Source organism: Somniosus microcephalus, chromosome 6 (genome assembly GCF_052327205.1).
Source record: "Somniosus microcephalus isolate GS21.2 chromosome 6, FLI_Smic_1.0, whole genome shotgun sequence".
NCBI classification, from domain to species: Eukaryota; Metazoa; Chordata; class Chondrichthyes; order Squaliformes; family Somniosidae; genus Somniosus; species Somniosus microcephalus.
Genome location: NC_140992.1, coordinates 116,900,568 through 116,921,692, shown reverse-complemented (window position 1 = coordinate 116,921,692; position 21,125 = coordinate 116,900,568). Strand labels below are relative to the sequence as shown.

At 48.0% G+C, this 21,125-nt stretch overlaps 1 protein-coding gene across 3 annotated transcripts in view; it reads left to right on the top strand.

The window, feature by feature from the left end:
• ilkap (integrin-linked kinase-associated serine/threonine phosphatase) overlaps nt 1-20,826 on the top strand; it is an 84,150-nt gene extending 63,324 nt beyond the window's left edge. For all 3 annotated transcript variants that reach the window (XM_085990734.1, XM_085990732.1, XM_085990733.1), the window contains exons 9-11: nt 3,593-3,712; nt 17,819-17,900; nt 20,546-20,826. In XM_085990734.1, coding sequence (XP_085846860.1) covers nt 3,593-3,712; nt 17,819-17,900; nt 20,546-20,686 — 343 coding nt within the window. In that variant the 3' untranslated portion in view covers nt 20,687-20,826. The remainder of the gene's footprint in view (nt 1-3,592; nt 3,713-17,818; nt 17,901-20,545) is intronic.
• The last annotated feature ends 299 nt before the right edge of the window (nt 20,827-21,125 follow it).

The following is a 21,125-nucleotide window of genomic DNA, read 5'->3' as shown; positions in this document are numbered from 1 at the left end:
GACTCACCTCGGTTCAGAACGATAAGGCCCACCCACACACGCACCGATTGGTGGACCGTCAGGGCACCGATTGGTGGACCGTCAGGTCACCGAAGCGTAGGATTGGTCAATCGTCCCGTCACTCGACTCTAGGAGGGCCCGCCAGCACGCGCCAGGAACCCGCCCCCGCCACGCAGCGATTGGTCGACCGTCGGGTCACTCGACCGTACGATTGGTCGACCTCGACATCACTCGATGCTAATGAGCGAATAATGAGCGGAATGTTGAATGTTTTTTGGATACTGCGGGCGCAATTTTTGTTTGGCCGAAACGTAAATACGCTTATGACGGTTCTGGAATCGTAAGCTTTCTTTCGATGTAACACACGTGTAGGTACGCTCTATAACTTTCGAGTTTATTTCATACAGACAGACAGACAGACGGAATGACAGACAGAAGAACCGCGATAGCTGAAGTGCCCGGCGGTGCCGAGGGTCTTTTGAGGGCATGTTGTTGTTGGAAGAGAGAGAGAGAGCGACTGGGGGGAAGAGAGAGAGCGACTGGGGGAAGAGAGAGAGCGACTGGGGGGAAGAGAGAGAGCGACTGGGGGAAGAGAGAGAGTGACGGGGGGAAGGAGGGGGAGGAGGGGGAAGGGGAGGGGGGGAGGAGGGGGGGAAGGGGAGGGGGGGAGGGGGGGAAGGGGAGGGGGGGGAGGAGGGGGGGAAGGGGATGGGGGAGGGGAGGTGGGGGGGAAGGGGATGGGGGAGGGGAGGAGGGGGGGAGGGGAGGGGGGGAGGAGGGGGGGAAGGGAAGGGGAAGGGGGGGGAGGGGAGGAGGAGGGGGGGAAGGGGAGGGGGAGGGGAGGAGGAGGGGGGGAAGGGGAGGGGAGGAGTAAGGGGGGAGGGGGAGGAAGGGGAGGGGGGAGGGGAGGAGGAGGGGGGGAAGGGGAGGGGGGAGGGGAGGAGGAGGGGGGAGGGGGAGGAAGGGGAGGGGGGAAGGGGAGGGGGAAGAGGGGGGAAGGGGAGGGAGGAGGGGGGAAGGGGAGAAGAGGGGTAGGGGGAGGGGGGAAGGCGGGAGGGGGGAAGGGGAGGAGGGGGGGAGGAGGGGGGAGGGGAGGGAAAGGGGGGGAGGGGGGAGAGGAGGGGAGGGAAGGAGGGGGAGGGAGGAGGGGGGAAGGGGAGGGTAAGGGGGAGGGGAGAGGGGAGGGAGGGGGGGAGGAGGGGAGAGGGGAGAGGAGAGGGGGGAGGAGGGAGAGAGGGGGGTGGGAGGAGAGGAGGGGGGGAGGCGGGAGGAGGGAGGGGGGTGGGAGGGGAGGGGGGGAGGGGAGGGAGAGAGGGGGGAGGGGAGGTGGGAGGAGGGAGAGAGGGGGGAGGGGAGGAGAGGGGGGAGGAGGGGGGGGGAGAGAGGGGGAGGGGGAGGGGGGGAGGAGGGAGAGAGGGGGGAGGGGAGGAGAGGGGGGAGGGGGTAGTTCCCGAGTCCCGCCCCCCGATGTCCTGAGCCCCGCCCTCCCGAGGCCCGATCTCACGAGGCCCGATCTCCCGAGCCCGCGCCCCCCCCCCCCCCCCCAGATCTCCCGAGGCTCTTCCCCCCCCCCCCCCCCACCCCCCTCCCCTCAGATCTCCGGAGGCCCGATCTCCCGAGCCCCGCCTCCCGCCCAAGCCGGCTTGAAGAGCAGAGAGAGAGGCGCCGCCACGCAACCTACCGCGTGAGGCCCGGCCGGACTCAAGTCGCGCGCGCTGACTCCTGCCCCACCCGCCTTTACTAACATGGCGGCGGGTGGCGACGCTCGGCTCAGGCCCGCCCCCTCCAGCCTTCACAAAGATGGCGGCGATCGCGAGCCGCTTGTTCAGCGCGACGGGAGGTGCCTAGCTCGGGCGTGGCTGGGCAACAGAGGCCCAGGCTTACAGGCCTGGAAAAAACGGTTAAAGGTAGGAAAATTCTAGATGTTACAGAAAAGATTTACAAATTAATTAACTTTTTTTTAAAACAATTTGTGTTTTAAAAGCAACTTTTTTTTTGCTGGAAATGTAGATTTGAAAAGAAACACGCAGAAAGCAGGAGAAAGAAATGAAAAGTTTGGAATCCTCTGAGTTTTGCCGTATATGCCCACCTTTCCCCTCCTCTCCCCCCCCAGTAGGAGGAGCCAAAGCTCCACCATCCCACAGCCCATTCTCTCAAGATCGTTACGAAGTTATGATTCTTTGTAGCTTACTAATTTTGATATTTTAACCCTGGCAATAGCAGTCCATCTCTTTACTTCGAAACTCTGAGGCTGGGATTATTAGGTGGATGCTGAAATCACCAAAATATAAATGGATTAAATCTTGTCATTTAAGTTCAGGTTATCAGTTTCAGGATCCATGTAAGATGCCTTTTCTTGTCTCTCTTGCATCTAATTGTCTAATCTGCGCAGAGGATACACACTCATAAAGGTTCATAGGTTTCTGGGACAGTATTGGGGTCCTCAACAGCCTGTGCTTGCGGACTTGCTGCTCTCTGCACGTTCTCCGTGGTGTATGATATATTTGGGGGAGGATTGAACCCGCTGCTCCAAATATCGCCTGTCCAATACATTATAAAGTCTCAGCATAATCTTCAGACACTGTCCTAGCTACGTTACAACAGCAACCCATTGCTTGTTTCATTGCACACTTGGACATTGGAAGTAAGGAGTCCACAATCACTCCCCTGCCCCGATCCCTTTCTAAATCTACCCTCTGCCAATTCAGTTTTATTCATTACCTATTTACCGGGCACATATTGCTGACCAACCTTCACCCTGCTGAATAAACAGCAACTTTTTCAGGTTTCATAGAACAAATTAGTAAGCATAACAACATTTAATCTCGAAGCATGAGAGAGGCGTTCTCTGTAGCCTGACTAACAGAGCTACCGTATTCCATTTCTGGCCACATGAAGGCTTTGCGGAATCCAGAAGTTGCCAATGATGAGTAGCGTTAAGGTTTCTTGAGGATCCCACCAGTTTTTCCACCTCAGTGTTTGTCCACCCCCATGCAGGTATGATCATCAAGCCAGAAAGTTTTGAGTAGATTTTCCTATCTTTAGAGTGGAAGTGGGTAGTTAACATCGCAATCAATTGGTCTTCTCACAGCTAAAGGCATTGATCTTCCCATGGCTCGGCACATGTATCGTTCCCTGAGATGATCTGGCCCCTGCTTGACTTTCAGTTGGGGAATTAACCACTTTCTTCAGAAGGTAATGTCATCAGCAAAGAGAACAATTTGGATATCAACTAGGTCACTGATGAAGATAAGATAGAAAGACTGATTCCCTACTCGGCACTCACAGGGAACGCTGTTCAGGAAATTGTGCCCTGCAGCCCTGATTTTCTGCCACCAGTTTGAAGCCCATGATTTAACGACTGGTGCTCCATGTGGGTGTCGTGTCTCACCAGGAATGTTCAGTTAGGGAATCAGCCCTGTGGGGTGGGCAGTCTGGGTCCGTGGGGGAGGCCTGCCTAAGTGCTAGGCTAAGGGACCTTGTAAGCAGTGTAACTAACGGCTATGACGCAAAGCAGGCTTATTGCTCTGTACCTTGCTTATTTTGTGTGTTTATTGAGCACAGGCTGATGTGTTGATTCCTGTCTGCACAGGGATGGTCGAGTGCTGGGCGTGCTGGAGGTGTCGCGCTCGATTGGAGATGGACAGTACAAGCACTGCGGCGTGATATCAATACCAGACATTAGGCGCCGTCAGTTAACGCCCAATGACAGGTATGGTAGAATGGTTAGTTAGTGCTATAAGATGAGTGCTGCCTGTTTAGTGCTGGCATTACTCAGGGTTGCGTTAAGCACCGGCAATAGAATAAACACTTCACTTGACTGTGTCTTGGGCTATAAAGTATCAAGCAGCTTTATTAACCATACATGGATAAATGAACAGAAGCAATGACATAATGCAGAATTACAGTAGTTACAGGCTTAACTATCCTTCCTCAGAAGATGGGAAATAACAGCTTGTGTTGGCTGCACTGATGTGAACAGGAACTGACTGGCATCTACCCAACAAAGTGTAAAATTGCCCAGGTATGTCCTGTCCACAAAAAGCAGGACAAATCCAATCTGGCCAATTACCGCCCCATCAGCCTACTCTCAATCACCAGCAAAGTAATGGAAAATGTTGTTGACAGTGCTATTAAGCAGCAATTACTCACCAATAACCAACTCACCGATGCTCAGTTTGGGTTCTGCAGCCTTGGTCCAAACATGGACAAAAGAGCTGAATTCTAGAGGTGAGGTGAGAGTGACTGCCCTTGACATCAAGGCAGCTTTTCACAGAGTGGCATCAAGGAGCCCTAGTAAAATGGAAGTAATGGGAATCAGAGGGGAAACTCTTTACTGGCTGGAGTCATACCTAGCAAAAAGGAGGATGGTTGTGGTTGCTGGAGGCCAATCATCTCAGTCCCAGGATGCCACTGCAGGTGTCCCTCAGGGCAGTGTCCTAGGTGCAACCATCTTCAGCCGCTTCTATCAATGACCTTCCCTCCATCATAAGGTCAGGAGTGGAGATGTTTGGTGATGACTGCACAGTGTTCAGTGCCATTCGCAACTCCTCAGATAATGAAGCAGTCCATGCCCGCATGCAGCAAGACCTGGATGACATTCAGCTTGGGCTGCTAAGTAGCAAGTAACATTTGTGCCATACAAGTGCCAGGCAATGACTAGCTCCAACAAGAGTCTAGCTACCACTCCACGACAGTCAGCGAGATTACCATCACTGAATCCCCCACCATTAACATTCTCGGGGGTCACCATTGACCAGAAACTTAACTGTACCAGCCTTATATATATTGTGGCTACAAGAACAGGTAGAGGCTGGGTATTCTGTGACAAGTGACTCACCTCCTGATTTCCCAAAGCCATTCCACCATCTAAAGGCACAAGTCAGGAGTGTGATGGAATACTCTCCACTTGCTTGGATCAGTGCAGCTCCAACAACACTCAAGAAGCTCGACTCCATCCAGGACAAAGCAGCCTGCTTGATTGGCACCCCATCTACCACCTTAAACATTCACTTGCTCCACCACCGGCGTACCGTGGCTGCAGTGTGTACCATCTACAAGATGCACTGCAGCAACTCGCCAAGGCTTCTTCGACAGCACCTCCTAAACCCTTGACCTCTACCACCTAGAAGGACAAGGGCAGCAGGCGCATGGGGACACCTCCACCTGCACGTTCACCATCACCTTCTCGGGGAAATTAGGGATGGGCAATAAATGCTGGCCTTGCCAGCGATGCCCTCATCCCGTGAATGAATTTTTAAAAAGTCTCAAATATTAATGTTACAAGGCAGTTTACTATTCATTGTGCACCGAACCTCTCTGGCTTACCTGTCTGTCTCTGAAGTCTTTGGTTGATTTTGAACAAAACGGGCTGAGAAACATTTTCCAAATTTTGACTGGGAGAAAGGAAATTCAAATATATTTTCTTAAATTCAGAAAGTCAAATAACAGACCTACAACACTTGAAGACAGCCTGTATTTGGACTGAATGGCTTGACCGCCACCCTTGCATACCCGGCCAGACACAACATTTTGAGTATCAAAACCAGCTGGAACATTTTACGAGAGTGAATCTGTACCATGGCACAAAGAAAAAAAGCCAATACCATGGTACGTGGTGCCAGCCCACACTTGTAGAGGTCCAACAGAGGCACCCGGCATGAAAAACGTACGAATACCAGAATGGCACCTTGCCTTTCTGATAGGAGAGGCAGAGGCCTAAAATGAGTCAGAGGTTAGAGAACTGGATTTGATTCCCTTTGCTCCCTGAAATATTTGGGGCCGAAGGAAAGTGTAATGAGCGGAATCCCTGTGATAGCCTGAATCTTTCCTAAATGAAAGGGGAGTGGGCAGAAGGCAGCACAGGATGTGCGGAAACCCGTTGGATTGTGTTTGTGCCTGAAATTCCTGTTTCCCCTGTGAACGACCCATCTGAGGAATTTCAGCCCCAGAAAATTTAACAAAGTCCTGTGCAAAACATCTGCAGTACCTCTGCTGTTATAATCAGAATACAAGCAGGACCTAAAGAGTAGGATTGGGAGGGGCTGCAAGTGTCTGACCCACTGTACCACCCAGTCCCAGAGTGTGAAAGGACAGTGTCTGACCCACTGTACCACCCAGTCCCAGAGTGTGAAAGGACAGTGTCTGACCCACTGTACCACCCAGTCCCAGAGTGTGAAAGGACAGTGTCTGACCCACTGTACCACCCAGTCCCAGAGTGTGAAAGGACAGTGTCTGACCCACTGTACCACCCAGTCCCAGAGTGTGAAAGGACAGTGTCTGACCCACTGTACCAGCTAGTCCCAGAGTGTGAAAGGACAGTGTCTGACCCACTGTACCACCCAGTCCCAGAGTGTGAAAGGACAGTGTCTGACCCACTGTACCACCCAGTCCCAGAGTGTGAAAGGACAGTGTCTGACCCACTGTACCACCCAGTCCCAGAGTGTGAAAGGACAGTGTCTGACCCACTGTACCACCCAGTCCCAGAGTGTGAAAGGACAGTGTCTGACCCACTGTACCACCCAGCCCCAGAGTGTGAAAGGACAGTGTCTGACCCACTGTACCACCCAGTCCCAGAGTGTGAAAGGATAGTGTCTGACACACTGTACCACCCAGTCCCTGAGTGTGAAAGGACAGTGTCTGACCCATTAAAGCACCCAATCTCAGCGTGAATGGACACCTCTCTCATTCAGCCCCTCCCCTCCACTGTATATTGCTTCCTGGACTGGGAATTTATCTTAGAGAGTAGTCTAGGCCCTGCTACTCCGTGACATCCATGCCACCGAATTCATGTGATGGAAGTTCAAACATATCCAGAGACGTGGCAGTTGTGACCAGCGTGGGCGAGTGTAGAGTTTGTGGATTATCAGCAACAGCCTGAGTGCACACTTCAGACATAGATGGGGGTGGTCGAAGCTGGTTTGTAAACGGAATCATTTCCAATCAGTGTATCAAACCTGCAAAACGTCTGATAAGGATTTTGCCTTTGAACACCAGACATACCAGTACCTCAGTTACCCAAGATAATTTTCTTAATCTGATTTTCGATTTGCATACAAGAAGCGTGCTGTATGTGGCAGTAAAATGATCTTAAAAAATAAATTTTTAATAACACAAATTAACGTTTCTAAATTCTTTGAACATCTGCATCAAGGACAAGACTCAAACGAATATTTCAGATGATAAATAGCACCCCATTTTGTTTTCGGGGTCACTTCTGAAAGCGGAAGAGCAGCCAAAGGCAATTGGGTGAAGTAAATAAAGCAATGTCCGTGCTGTTGGAGCTATAGCGTGAGCCCACAGTCAATAGAATTCACTAGCGCATAGGTCGGCATTACCATTTTACTGGGTTGCATCAGCCTTCCTGGTCAGATTGGCAAAATCACAGACCCATGTTTGCTCTAACCCCAGGCATTTACTTCAAAGTCACATTTGCGAATCTCTCACCTGCAGAGATACAAGCTGTTGCTGAATTCACCGGATGTGATTTTAAAAATGGGGTATAATGTAGTTCATGTATGTCATGTCAGGGAAAAGAATACTCAAAAGAATTGTAGGTACTCAGTCATTTCTTAATGTCATTGGAACAAACCAAATTGTCAGGGCACTGGCATCTTTGGTGGGGACGTTGGGAGGAGGCCACGTAGTATCGAGTGCAGAGATGGGCACTTTTGGCTAATGGCACTTGCAAACACCTCAGCCTCATCTTTGCACTCACATGCTGGGCTCCACAATGATTGAGGATGGGGATTGACCTCGGGGGCCCTAACAATATCCTTTTTATAGTACTGAGACTTGTGTCCCAGAACTGGCAACACCCCCTAGCCAAGCTCTTCAAGTACAGCTATGACATTGGCATCTACCCAACAATGTGGTAGATTGCCCAGACATGTCCAACCACACAGCAGGATTGGTCTAACCTGGCCAATTACTGCCCGCTAGCCCTCCTCCCAATCATTAGTAAACTGATGGAAGTATCATATATAGTGTCATCAAACAGCACCTACTCACCAATAACATGGTCACTGAAGCTCAGTTCAGAATCCCCAAGAATCACTCTGCCCCAGATGTCAACAGAGCCTTGATTGAGACATTGACACAAGAGCTGAATGCCAGAGGAATGGTGAGAGTAGCTGCCCTCGACATCAAGGCAGACAGGGTAGCACCAGGAGCCTTAGAAAAACTGAAGTCAAATCCTCCAGTGGCTGGAGTCATACCTGACACAAAGGAAGATATGGTCATGGTTGTTGGAGGCTAATCGTAGTTCCAGATTATTATTGCAAGAGTTCCTCAGTGAAGTCTCCTCGGCCCAACCTTCCTCCGCTGCTTCATCAATGACATGAGGTCATACAATTCAGAGTCGGGCCCTTTGCTGATGAATCCAGTGGTCAGCTCCGTTTACAATTCCTCCAATAATGAAGCAGCCCATGCCAGCCTAAAACAGGACACAGACAGCATCCAGGCTTGGAATGATGTAGCGGGTAATATTCGTGCCACCTAGCTGCCAGGTAATGACCATTTCAAATAAGGGAAAGAGCAGCTAACTCGTGACTTTCATTGTATTGTCAGAACCCAAGGCTGTCGGAGGGGGATTCTGCGTACTGCAGGGAAGCCAAAACACAAAAGTAACTTAGCGAGGAGTAGGGTTGTGAAGGGGTGGAAAGTTTCTGGTAAATTTCTGGAAATTTTCCACGGGAAGTTTAGCTTGGGAATTTTGCCCAAAAAAGCACATGCTAGCATAATATTGTTTTTTGGTTTTTTTTTTGTATTTCTTTCATTTTTTTCCACAGGTCTTTCTTAAAATTACTAACAGAGATGGAATCTTAATTATTAAGGAATTTCTTAATCAATATATGTTTATCTTCTTGGCTTGTTTTAACAATTTTTGTGTGTGACTGAACAAATGTGTCCTGATTGGTTGGATGAACGATTAGCTCCCTCTATTGGTGATGTAGCGTCGTGCATGCAGAGGTCATGCTTCCATCACATGGAGCATCAGGAAAAATTTACTCACCCTCTTGCAATCGTGCTGATCGACCGCAGTTGAACACAGAGACGAATGCCCTTTATTTCTCTGCATAGAACAATGCCACGTTTACCGTCGGATGTGTGGAAGCATTTTACCCCAGGCATTAAAGATGGCAAGACTGTGTACATGTGCAAACACTGTACAAAGCCATATGTAAAAAATGCCACAAAGATGCAGCAGCATTTATCCAAATGCAAGAACTTCACTCAGTGCTCACAGCAGTCAGCCCAGAGTTCCTCTGCTTCCATTCAAGAAGATGATGGTTCACATTCAGCATCAGGCTCCTTATCAGCAACTCCTGGCCCACTTGGAAGGTTCTTTGATACAATGGATAACCATAGCCAGAAGAATGCAGATGAGTGCCTTGCTCGAGCTGTATATGTGACAGGCTCACCCTCATGTTCACAGCCAATGTGTACTGGAAGAGATTTTTCAATGTTATTTGCCCTGCATACTGTCCTCCCACCAGACATGCTTTGTCTACTTATTTGCTGGAGGCTGAGTATAACAGAGTCCAAGGAAAGCTCAAAGAAACAATAGAGATGGCAGACTGTGTTGCAGTTATCTCAGATGGGTGGTCAAATGTACAAGGAGAGGGCATCATAAACTACATCGTCTCCACTCCTCTCCCGCTGTTCTTCAAGAGCACAGACACGAAGGACAACAGACACACAGGCACATACATTGCTGATGAGCTGAAAGCGGTCATCAACGATCTTGGATCACAGAAGGTCTTTGCAGTAGTTACTGACAATGCCGCGAATATGAAGGCTGCTTGGGCTCAAGTGGAGGAGGCCTACCCTCATATTACGTCTATTGAGTGCGCAGCTCATGGGCTCAACCTGCTCCTCAAGGACATCATAAGAACATAAGAAATAGGAGCAGGAGTAGGCCAATCGGCCCCTCGAGCCTGCTCCACCATTCAATAAGATCATGGCTGATCTGATCCTAACTGCCAATCCACTATCACAGAACCATCTCCTGAATCTAACAGAATTAGACACACGAAATAGGAGCAGGATCAGGCTACACGGGCCCGCTCCGCTACCCACAGGGCCATGACCGATCCGAACCTAGACTCATGTCCAAATTCCTGCCCGCTCTCCGTAACCCTTAATTCCCTTTACTTCTAGGAAACTGTCTATTTCTGTTTTAAATTTATGTAATGATGTAGCTTCTACAGCTTTTTGGGGCAGCATATTCCATGGACCTACCACCCTCTGCGTGAAGTAGTTCCTCCTCATCTCAGTTTTGAAAGAGCAGCCCCTTATTCTAAGACTATGCCCCCTAGTTCTAGTTTCACCCATCATCGGGAACATCTTCCCTGCATCCACCCGATCCAACCCCTTCACAATCTTATATGTTTCAATAAGATCGCCTCTCATTCTTCTGAACTCCAATGAGTAGAGTCCCAATCTACTCAACCTCTCCTCATATGTCCATCCCCTCATCCCCGGGATTAACCGAGTGAACCTTCTTTGTACTGACTCGAGAGCAAGTATGTCCTTTCTTAAGTATGGACACCAAAACTGTACGCAGTTTTCCAGGTGCGGTCTCACCAATACCTTGTACAACTGAAGCAATACCTCCCTATTTTTATATTCTATCCCCCTAGCAATGAAAGCCAACATTCCATTGGCCTTCTTAATCACTTGCTGCACCTGCATACTAACCTTTTGAGTTTCGTGCACCAGGACCCCCAGATCCCTTTGTACTTCAGTACTTTCCAGTTTCTTGCCATTAAGATAATAAATTGCTCTACGATTTTTCCTGCCAAAGTGCATAACCTCACACTTTCCAGTATTGTATTCCATCTGCCAAATCTCTGCCCACTTACTTAGCCTGTCTATGTCCCCTTGCAGGTTTTTTATGTCCTCCTCACTCACTACTTTCCCCCCCATCTTAGTATCATCTGCAAACTTTGATATGTTACACGGTCCCCTCCTCCAAATCGTTAATATAGATTGTAAAGAGTTGGGGACCCAGCACTGACCCCTGCGGAACACCATTAGTTACTGATTGCCAGTCTGAGAATGAACCATTTATCCCAACTCTCTGCCTTCTGTTAGATAGCCAATCCTCTATCCATGCCAGAATATTACCCCCAATCCTGTGATTTTTTATCTTAAGCAATAATCTTTTGTGTGGCACCTTGTCAAATGCCTTTTGGAAGTCTAAATACACTACGTCCACTGGTTCCCCTTTATCCACCCTATATGTTACTTCCTCAAAGAACTCCAGCAAATTTGTCAAACATGACTTCCCCTTCATAAAACCATGCTGACTTTGTCCTATTAAATTATGATTATCCAAATGTCCTGTTACTGTCTCCTTAATAATGGACTCCAAAATTTTACCTACCACAGATGTTAGGCTAACCGGTCTATAGTTTCCAGCCTTCTGTCTACTGCCCTTTTTAAATAAGGGTGTTCATTAGCAGTTTTCCAGTCTGCCGGGACCATTGCCGAGTCCAGGGAGTTTTGGAAAATTATTACCAATGCATCCACAATCCCTACCGCCACTTCCCTCAAGACCCTAGGATGTAAGCCATCAGGTCCAGGTGATTTATCCGCCTTGAGTCCCATTATTTTACCGAGCACCACTTCCTTAGTGATTTTGATAGTGTTTAGCTCCTCCCCCCCTTTAGCCCCCTGTTTGTCCAGTGTTGGGATATTCTTAGTGTCTTCTACTGTAAAGACTGATATAAAATATTCATTCAGTGTTTTTGCCATCTCCATATTTCCCACCATTAATTTCCCGGTCTCATCCTCTAAGGGACCAACATTTATTTTAGCCACCCTTTTTCTTTTTATATAACTATAAAAACTCTTACTATCTGTTTTTATATTTTTTGCTAATTTACTTTCATAATCTACCTTCCCTTTCTTAATCAATCTTTTTGTTATTTTTTGCTGTCTTTTAAAGTTTTCCCAATCCTCTATCCTCCCACTAGATTTGGCTACCTTATATGCCCTTGTTTTTAGTCGAATACTATCCTTAATTTCTTTACTTAGCCACGGATGGCTGTCTTTTCTTTTACACCCTTTTCTTTTCAGTGGAATATATATTTTTTGGAAGTTGTAAAATAACTCCTTAAATGTACACCACTGATCATGTGTCGTCTTACCCTTTAATCTATTTTCCCAATCCACTCTACTCAATTCCGCTCTCATACCTTCATAGTCTCCTTTATTCAAGCTTAGCACGCTTGTTTGAGATCCAACCTTCTCACCCTCTAATTGAATATGGAATTCAACCATGTTATGGTCACTCATTCCAAGGGGATCCTTTACTAGGACATTTTTAATTAATCCTGTCTCATTACACAGGACCAGATCTAAGGTTGCTTGCCCCCTGGTCGGTTCAGTTACATACTGCTCAAGAAACCCATCCCTAATACACTCAATGAACTCATCCTCAAGGCAGCCCTGCCCAATTTGATTTGTCCAATTAATATGATAGTTAAAATCCCCCATAATTATAGATGTTCCCTTATTACAAGCCTCAACTATTTCCTGATTGATACTCCGTCCAACAGAGTTGCCACAGTTCGGAGGCCTATAGACTACGCCCACTAGTGTTTTTTCCCCTTATTATTCCTTACCTCCACCCAAACTGTTTCATTGTCCTGATCTTTTGACCCAATATCATTTCTCTGTATTACAGTGATTCCTTCCTTTATTAACATAGCCACCCCACCTCCCCTTCCTTCCTGCCTGTCCTTCCTGATCGTTAAATAACCTGGTATGTATAATTCCCAGGCATTGTCACCCTGCAGCCATGTTTCTGTAATGGCCACAAGATCATACCCATATGTAGTTATTTGTGCCATTAACTCATCTATTTTGTTACGAATGCTACGTGCATTCAGATAGAGAACTTTCAAAGATGTTTTGTGACACTTAGTTCCTGCTTTTGCCCTTTTTATTACTCTACCTTTTACTCCATACCTTCTGCCCCTTCCTGACATGCTCTGGTTTTTAATTTCCCCACTGCTTCCTAAGTCTATGACCTTCTCTGTTGTCATTTGTATTATTTGCTCTCTAGGAACCTCCCCCCCACTAGTTAGTTTAAAGCCCTCTCTACAGCCCTAGTTATATGATCCACCAGGACTCTAGTCCCAGCACTGGCCAAGTGAAGCCCATCCCAACGGAACAGCTCCCTCCTGCCCCAGTACTGGTGCCGTGTCCCAGGAAGCAAAACCCATTTCTCCCACACCAGTCTTTGAGTCACGCATTTAACTCTCTCATTTTATTTGTCCTAGCCAAATTCGCTCGTGGCTCAGGTAATAATCCAGAGATTATTACCCTTGTGGTTCTGCTTTTTAATTTGGCCCCTAGCTGCTCAAACTCCCTCAGCAGAACCTCCTTCCTTGTCCTATCTATGTCGTTGGTACCAACATGGACCACGACAACTGGATCCTCCCCCTCCCACTCCAAGTTTCTCTCCAGTCCAGAGGAGATGTCCTTAACCCTGGCACCGGGCAGGCAACACAGCCTTCGGGACTCTCGCTCTCGGCTGCAGAGAACTCTATCTATCCCCCTAACGATACTATCCCCTACCACTACATGGGATTGAGAACCATGGAAACACTGTACAAGAGAGCCAAGCAAGTTGTTAAGTATGTCAGGGGAAAACAGGTAGTTGCAGCAACCTACAACTCCAAGCAAACAACAAAGAACAAGAACACCACACTGAAGCTGCTCAGCAACACTAGATGGGGTAGCATTGTCATAATGTACTGGAGGGTAAGGAGTCGCTGCAAGAAATGGCAATATCCCAGTCTGGGGATATGGAAGCCACCATGAAGAAAATACTGCTGGATGATGTGTTTTGGGAGAGAGTGGTTAGCAGCCTTAAACTACTCTCACCAGTAGCATCTGCAATTACTCAGATTGAAGGAGATGACGCTGTCTTGTCAGATGTTCTCAGGCTTTTTGCTGATTTAAAAGAACAAATCAGCATTGCCCTACCCACATCCCTGCTGCTCAAAGCAGAGGAGAAGGCAATTGTTCAATTCCTACAGACGCGTCAAGAATTTTGTGTCAAGCCAATTCATGCTGCAGCATACATGCTGGACCCAAAACATGTTGAGAGACCAATACTTTCTGGAGAACAGATCAACCGCGCTTACAGTGTGATTTCTACCCTCTCATGCCACCTCAATCTGGACGTGGGCAAAGTTCTGGGAAGTCTGGCAAAGTTCTCTACCAAGCAAGGTCTTTGGAATGGGAACGGGATATGGGAATCATGCAAGCATATCAGTGCACATACCTGGTGGAAGAGACTTTGTGCATCTGAGGCCTTGTCACCCATTGCATCGGTGATACTCCAAATCCCACCTTCATCAGCGGCCTCTGAACGAAACTGGTCACTTTTTGGGAATACGCATACAAAGGTGTGCAACAGGCTGACTAACAAGAGAGTGGAGAAACTGGTGGCTATCTGGGCGAACCTACAACTTATTGAGCCAGATACAGAAGTGTCCGCCACACAGCTAGACAGTGACACAGAGGAGGAAATGGACATGTCAGAGCCAGAGTCAGAGAATCAGGAGGAGCAAGGATGAGTAGAAGACTCATGAGTAGAAGATTCGAAGGGACAAAATAAGGACAAATTACAGGCTAAATAAGCTGACGCTCTTATTTTAGATGGGTCTTTTTTGTGGGGGTTCAATAAAGTTCAAAATTATAACCTAAATAAAGTTTTGAAAGCCTGTTTTTATTTGTATGGAACAGTATGTCTATTTTGATGACAAAGATAATATAAGGGTCAGAGACAAAAACCATCAGTGTGCAAAAAAACTCAAAATTACCATAAATTCCCATGGAAAGTTTCCTCTTTTAAAAATTCCCGGAATTTTGCAACCCTAGCGAGCAGAGCTTTGCCCTTCATTTGAAAAAAAACCCTACATTTCCTTTAAAACTTAGATCAAATCAAATCAAATTTTATTTGCCATATGTATTACTACAATGGAATGTTTTTACTCCCCGATCACTTCCACAATAGGCTGTGGGAGCTCACAGAGACACGTCGCTATTCTACAGCGCCATGTTCAGTAAAAGTCAATTCAATTGTGTCCAATGGCAGTGGGAATGCGATGTTCATCAGCCGCTCCGTCTCCGAGGAATCCTCCTCCCTGTTGCCGGCTCCACAATATGGTGTCCTTCTTCTCACGCTCACCGTCTGGCCTCAGGTCTCCATGCCCGGCTCTCCCTCCTTCCCCTCGAACTGCAAGCTTCCCGCACTGTTGCCGGTTCAAATTTGCAACGGCCCGGGGCCTGCCTCTCACGCTCACGTCCAGCCTCCAACCGCCATGCCTGGCTCCCCTCCTCCTACTCCGAAACAGAAATTCACGACGAGGAGCTGCCGGGCGACGTGCCGAAGCGGGTCTTCGTGGCTGCTGCTGCCACTTCCCGCTGCTGCGCTGCCTCCGCCTGACTCGCCGAACACATCGCTCCGGCATTAGAGCTGATACATACAGAAGAGGAGGTCCCAGTTGAGTTTTTCCAGCATTTTCTGTTGTTATTTCGTATTTTCAGCATCTGCAGTATTTTGCTATCGTCACAGTTTCAATCCCTGGGCTGTCCTGAATTAGCTGGTGAGTTGCAGTCGAGATGCTACAATTGGCTTCAGTGCCCTTGGGCTAAGGAAGATAAAAAGCAATGAGACAAAGTTTCTAGTCCTGAGTACTATTCAGTTACTCCTGCTGGAGAATGCAGAGGTTTTTAAAAAAAAAAAATTCTCTTCAGGATGTGGGTGACTCTGGCAAGGCTACACTTAGCACCCATCCTTAGTTGCCCTGAGAAGGTAGTGTTTTTTTTACAGCTAAGTGGCTTAATAGGCCACCTCTGAGAGCGTTAATAGTCAACTGTGTATTGTGGGACTGGATTCGCATGTAGACCAGACCAGTTAGGGGTGGCAGATTCCTTTCCCTGAAGGGGATTGGTGAACCAGTTGCATTTTTGCAGCAGTTATTTTCCTTCCAGTGTCAGCCTGGAAATGACCTCATTTATTGACTTCAGTTTCGCAACTTGCCGTGGTGGAATTTGAGCTCACAACCTCTGGGCCGTGGCCACTAGGCTACCGTACCCTATCGGAAAACGCGTGACAATAGGATCAAGCTTGGCTGTGATGCCCTTTACAATGGAATATCCTGCCGATAGTCACTGTCTAGGCTCACGTGTGAACAGTGCCACTTGAGTGAGTTACCGGAGGAGTGCCCTAATAAGAGTCTGCACCTTCAGGAGGGAGAAGAAAGAAAAGTCCATCAACCCATTCTAGATATTCTTTCTCCTCTAATTCCCTTTGTAAACTGTGCCTAGAGCTTTGTAGCATGTGCAATGAGCAGTTGTGATATCAGCAGATACTTCACCATCTCTTTATTGGAGGGGGGAGGAGAGGGAGAGTGGGAATGGATGGGAGCCCTGCCTTACCCTGTCTGTCTCGACCAGACATCAGCACAGGCCCGTATTTCCTCACTTTGTTATGCTCATCAAGTTGTTGTGGGTTTCCTACTGACAGCGTATGATATGTAGTGACAGGCTCAACAAATGGCTGCTTCTGTTGCTCATTCAATTGAGTTTAGCATTAAAGTGTAAATATGGGACTCACTCACCTGCTTGCGAGGCAGTGGCAGATAACCATCTCACCCTGGGCTGTGACAGGAGCCTGTTGATGTTTCAGTGACAGCTGTTTCAGATTGAACAGATTGCATATCGAGGAAATGGCGGCTCAAATTACACGAGGGCAAGGGGCGGGAGATAACTGAGGCACAGTCGGGGCTTGGTATGTTGGTACAGGATGTGGTCCATGGCCATAGGTTGGTTTGTGTGTTGGGATTTTTCCCAATCATTAGATTCCTGAACTTTGCTATATTGTGAGGGGTTGATGTTGAATGCATGTGATTCTGTTGCTCAGTTTTAATATACAAAATACATATGTTCGCCAGCCATATAGTGTCCTGCTCAACTACAGATTATCTCTTCATAAACGTTCCGTAATAATGTCACGGTCTACATCATCACAGAGCCTGGGTTGTCAACATGCCCTGTAAGATGGAATGTTTCCACAAAAAAAAGTGTTTGTAAACTGCATTTGAAATCAAACCAAAAAGTGACTTGTGACTGTGATTTTTGTCTCCGAGCTCGGGTATCAGGTACTGTATAAATCACCGTAACTTCACTCAGAATTTGTCACTTCACCCAAAATCCTTGATTAGATTCCGGCCGTAACTCGCTCCATTATTGTCTTCTCATGCATGTCTCATGTGACTGGGCTGATTTTGGAGACATTGTTAGAAATGGCTGTGAAATAATTGCAGGGTGTTATTTCATGCCATTTCCATTGACCCTCTCTAACCATTTTATATACTTAAAGCAGGCAGTCACTAAAAGGGTGGCTGACAATTTTATGTTTAGGCCGTGGCCCTTCTATGCCCAATCTCCAATTCAACCCAGGCTGAGAAATCTGCCCCTTGCTGTAAGGGGAGGGGGAGGAAAGGGACAGACTTAGGCTTGCCTCTGATGTGCGGCAGTTGCCAGCACTCGCTGTTGAAGGCTCAGGCATGAATAATGGCCACATGAGTGAGGTACTGGAGGGGTGACCAACCCCTGTGGAACTGTACCCCTCAGGGAAGTGGAGAAAACCAGAGGGACAAAATGTATTGAATGGAAGTATGTTTGACCATGTTCCATGCTGCGTTGGGTCCGGGGTGCAACTCATCGATACCAATTCTGCGACAGTGCTTCCCGCTGTGGCAATTTGTGTGATGTTCTATCTCTTTTCCAGGTTCATTCTCCTCGCTTGCGATGGATTATTTAAAGTGTTCTCCCCGGATGAAGCCGTCCTCTTCGTTTCAGCAATACTCGAGGTACAGTTTGCTGGTGTCACACCATTGTGTTCCCTATGGGTGAATTCTGTGAAGTTAACAAGGGTTTGGAAACACCATGGCCCAGAAATTTGGGTCGGGGGCTTCCCGCGGGTGCAAGCCCCCGATCTGCACTTACCTTGCGTGCCGGCCGTTGAGCTGTAGGGCCCCGTGGAATTCCGATCTGGGGCCTGGTCCAGCTGCCGGCGCGCAGTGCTTGCGTGTCCCAGGGGCGCAGTTAGTTTGATGCATCCCCTGGGATCACGTGGGCCATGGGCAGCCAATTGGAGCAGGGAATGCTCCATTCATAAGTCTTGACAGGAAGAGCTGTCAAGACTTATAAATACTACGGCCCCAAAACATCCCTAAACCTTCAAATAATTTTTTTTTAAATCACATTTTTTAAATAAACTATAAATTACATTAAATAACTATTTTAAACAATAATTTAAAATTTTGAAAAATAATTTTATATTCTAACGTGGCTAAAAATAAACCTGTAGAAAAAATGTTTTAATTTTAATTAATTGACCACTTACCTTGTAAAAAGCAGGCCTTACGCATGCTTTTTACATTTCTAAATTCTAAAGACTTACCCTCACGGAAAACCTGTAAAAAAAAAAAAACACGTAAGTTCAAAGCGCACGCGCAGACTCCCCTGCGCACGCGTTCGACCTCTGAACCCCTGCTTTCAGAGGAACGGAAGTGCCGGTTTCCCGCGCATGCGCAGTGCATGCAGGAAACCGGCACTTCCATCGGGCCTACGGGTGAGTACTCCGTGCGTACTCACCCGTGGAGTCCCGAATTTCTGGGCCCATGTCACAGGTAGTACGGTGGTCCTTCGTTGTATATGCTGTGGGATGGTGGTTTAGATGTGTCACACCCTCCGACACGTCCTAGCAGGCTGCTTACAGAACCGCTTCAGCAGTGCCCTGGGAGCAAGGTTTCCCAGTCCACCAGCAAACCCTTTTTATGGTCCACTGCTATATCGCTCCCTGACCTATCAACAAGCCCCTTCCCAGACCACCAATGCAGCCCTTCCTGCCCCCATTGCACTTTGCACCTGGCCCAGCTCTACCACACCTCGCCCAGCTCCTTGACTGGCGACTGGTGCCTACCATGGGTAAGATTGGGAAAAAGAATAATCATAAAATGTACAATGAAGGTCGCCAGTTTGCTGAACATAAACCTGCTGAGTGATACTGGACCGAAGGATACACTAATCCATAGAGGGTGGACTTGGTCTTCGGCGAAATGGGGTGATAGTGAATGGGCAGCCTGTATTCCAATGTCGTCAATCGAAAAGAAAATCCACTGTGGTGTAAAACGGGCTGTCCATTTGCTATCGCCCATTTTGCACTTTAGCTGAAGACCAATTTCACCCTGATAGTGTCTGCAAATGGCCAACAGTCATTACAGAAGGGTGAGTGAGGACAGTGACCCGGGTTTTAAATGATCAGAACTGACTCGAGCATCTTTTCCCACACGTTCCGAACGTACCAAAATGATGGGTAAGAAAAGACCAGCTGGTCCATCAAGCCTGTCCCACACTCATGGTGCCTGGAGCATCATAACTAGTCACTTCCTTTCCACCCTCCTACCCCTGCCCTGCCCCCACAGCCATGTCATCTCCTGGGAGAGGGCAAAAAAAACCATAAAAATGCAGAGCCAATAAGGGGGAAAATACTCTGGGGAAAATTCCTCTCCAACCCCCTCAGACGATTGTAACCAGTCCAGGAGACCACACTGACCATACATACATTAACTGTTAATCCACTTACCTTCTATATGATGCGATCTCTGCTCCAGCCAAGAACTATTATTAAAGGAAGCACTCTGAGTGCCTTAAAGATAAGGTTTTTTTTTGTGGAAGTGGGGTGGGTGTATTTTAGTAGCTCCTCAGAGCCAGGAGATGGGATTGGCTGCAGCAGTGCTCAGATCTGGGGACCCACATGAAGCGTGTCTGGTGTAGGAAGTGGGAATTTCAGGATTGTTTTATATTCCTCCAGTATTATTCTCTGCTTTCCTGAAATCACTGACCATTGCTGGGACATAGGTTCCAAGGGCACCCACCTCCCTGCGTTTAGACTGTAAAGTGTCCCTGCATTACCTCGTAAAGTGTCCATTCATCATGCGTGAGCCCAGTGAGTATACCTCACAGCAGAGCCCCATCATGTCCTTGCCCAGCATCCACACATGCACTTTGTGGCAGGAATCACTGGACAGCAAGCATGGGGAGATCCTTTGCTGCTCCCTAGCTTGGGTCCCGAGGCCAATTCTGGTGCCTGCTACCACTGCCCTGGCTGACTCCAAATTCCACAGGCTAGATTGAGACGAATGGCCCTTTGGTCAGACATACTGGGTGGAGTTTGGGCACGTTGGAATGAGGAAGGGGATCCTGTCCATTCCTCAGCTACAATGATGTGGTAGGGAGACCAAGGAAGAGGTTCCCTCTGAGTCCCTCATTCAGGGATTGCATGGTACATTTGGCCAATTGTAACAATCATTGAATAAAGAGCCCATCCCTTTGCTCCACGGAAGCTACCTAGCAGGAGTTTTCTAGTTACTGTATTGGCTTGTCTGCGTTAGCGGCTCACCTGAGTCCTAAACCATAATCTCATTAACGTGGTCTTTGTGTCGACCCACAGGACGAGACTCTGACAGCGAGGCCGGGCAAGGCGGAGCAGGACATGCGGTTTGAAGCCGCCTGTAACAGACTGGCCAGCGAGGCAGTCCGCCGGGGCTCTGCTGACAATGTCACCATCATTTTGGTAGCCATCACGCACTGACAGACTAGGAACTTGCCTCACCGAGAACATCTCGCAGGCTAATGCAGATGTCCAGGTGGGATCGCTGACCCCGGAAAGAAAAGACCGAACAATCTCAGGCCACTTCAGAAACTTGAAAGTAAAATGCACATCTTTGTTTACCTGCCTGCTCTTGTCTGATCCTGTAGAATTCCCACCCTGCCACTGACCGACACTCCTAAATGTAAACCTCCATGCAGCTGACAGTAGCAGAGATCCACTTTTTACTGTGGCTGCATCGACCTGATGCTGCTTAGTGAGCCGAACCAACTCTTAAGAGCTTTTCCCCATGATGCAAGCACACCGGGAGGGTAGAGCTGGCTCAACGTCATTTCTCCTCGAACGCCTAAAGTGCGCACAGATGGACGAGGCATGTGGAAAAGCTGGTCTCCCTGTATGCAACTAGTTTCAAAAAGGGTCT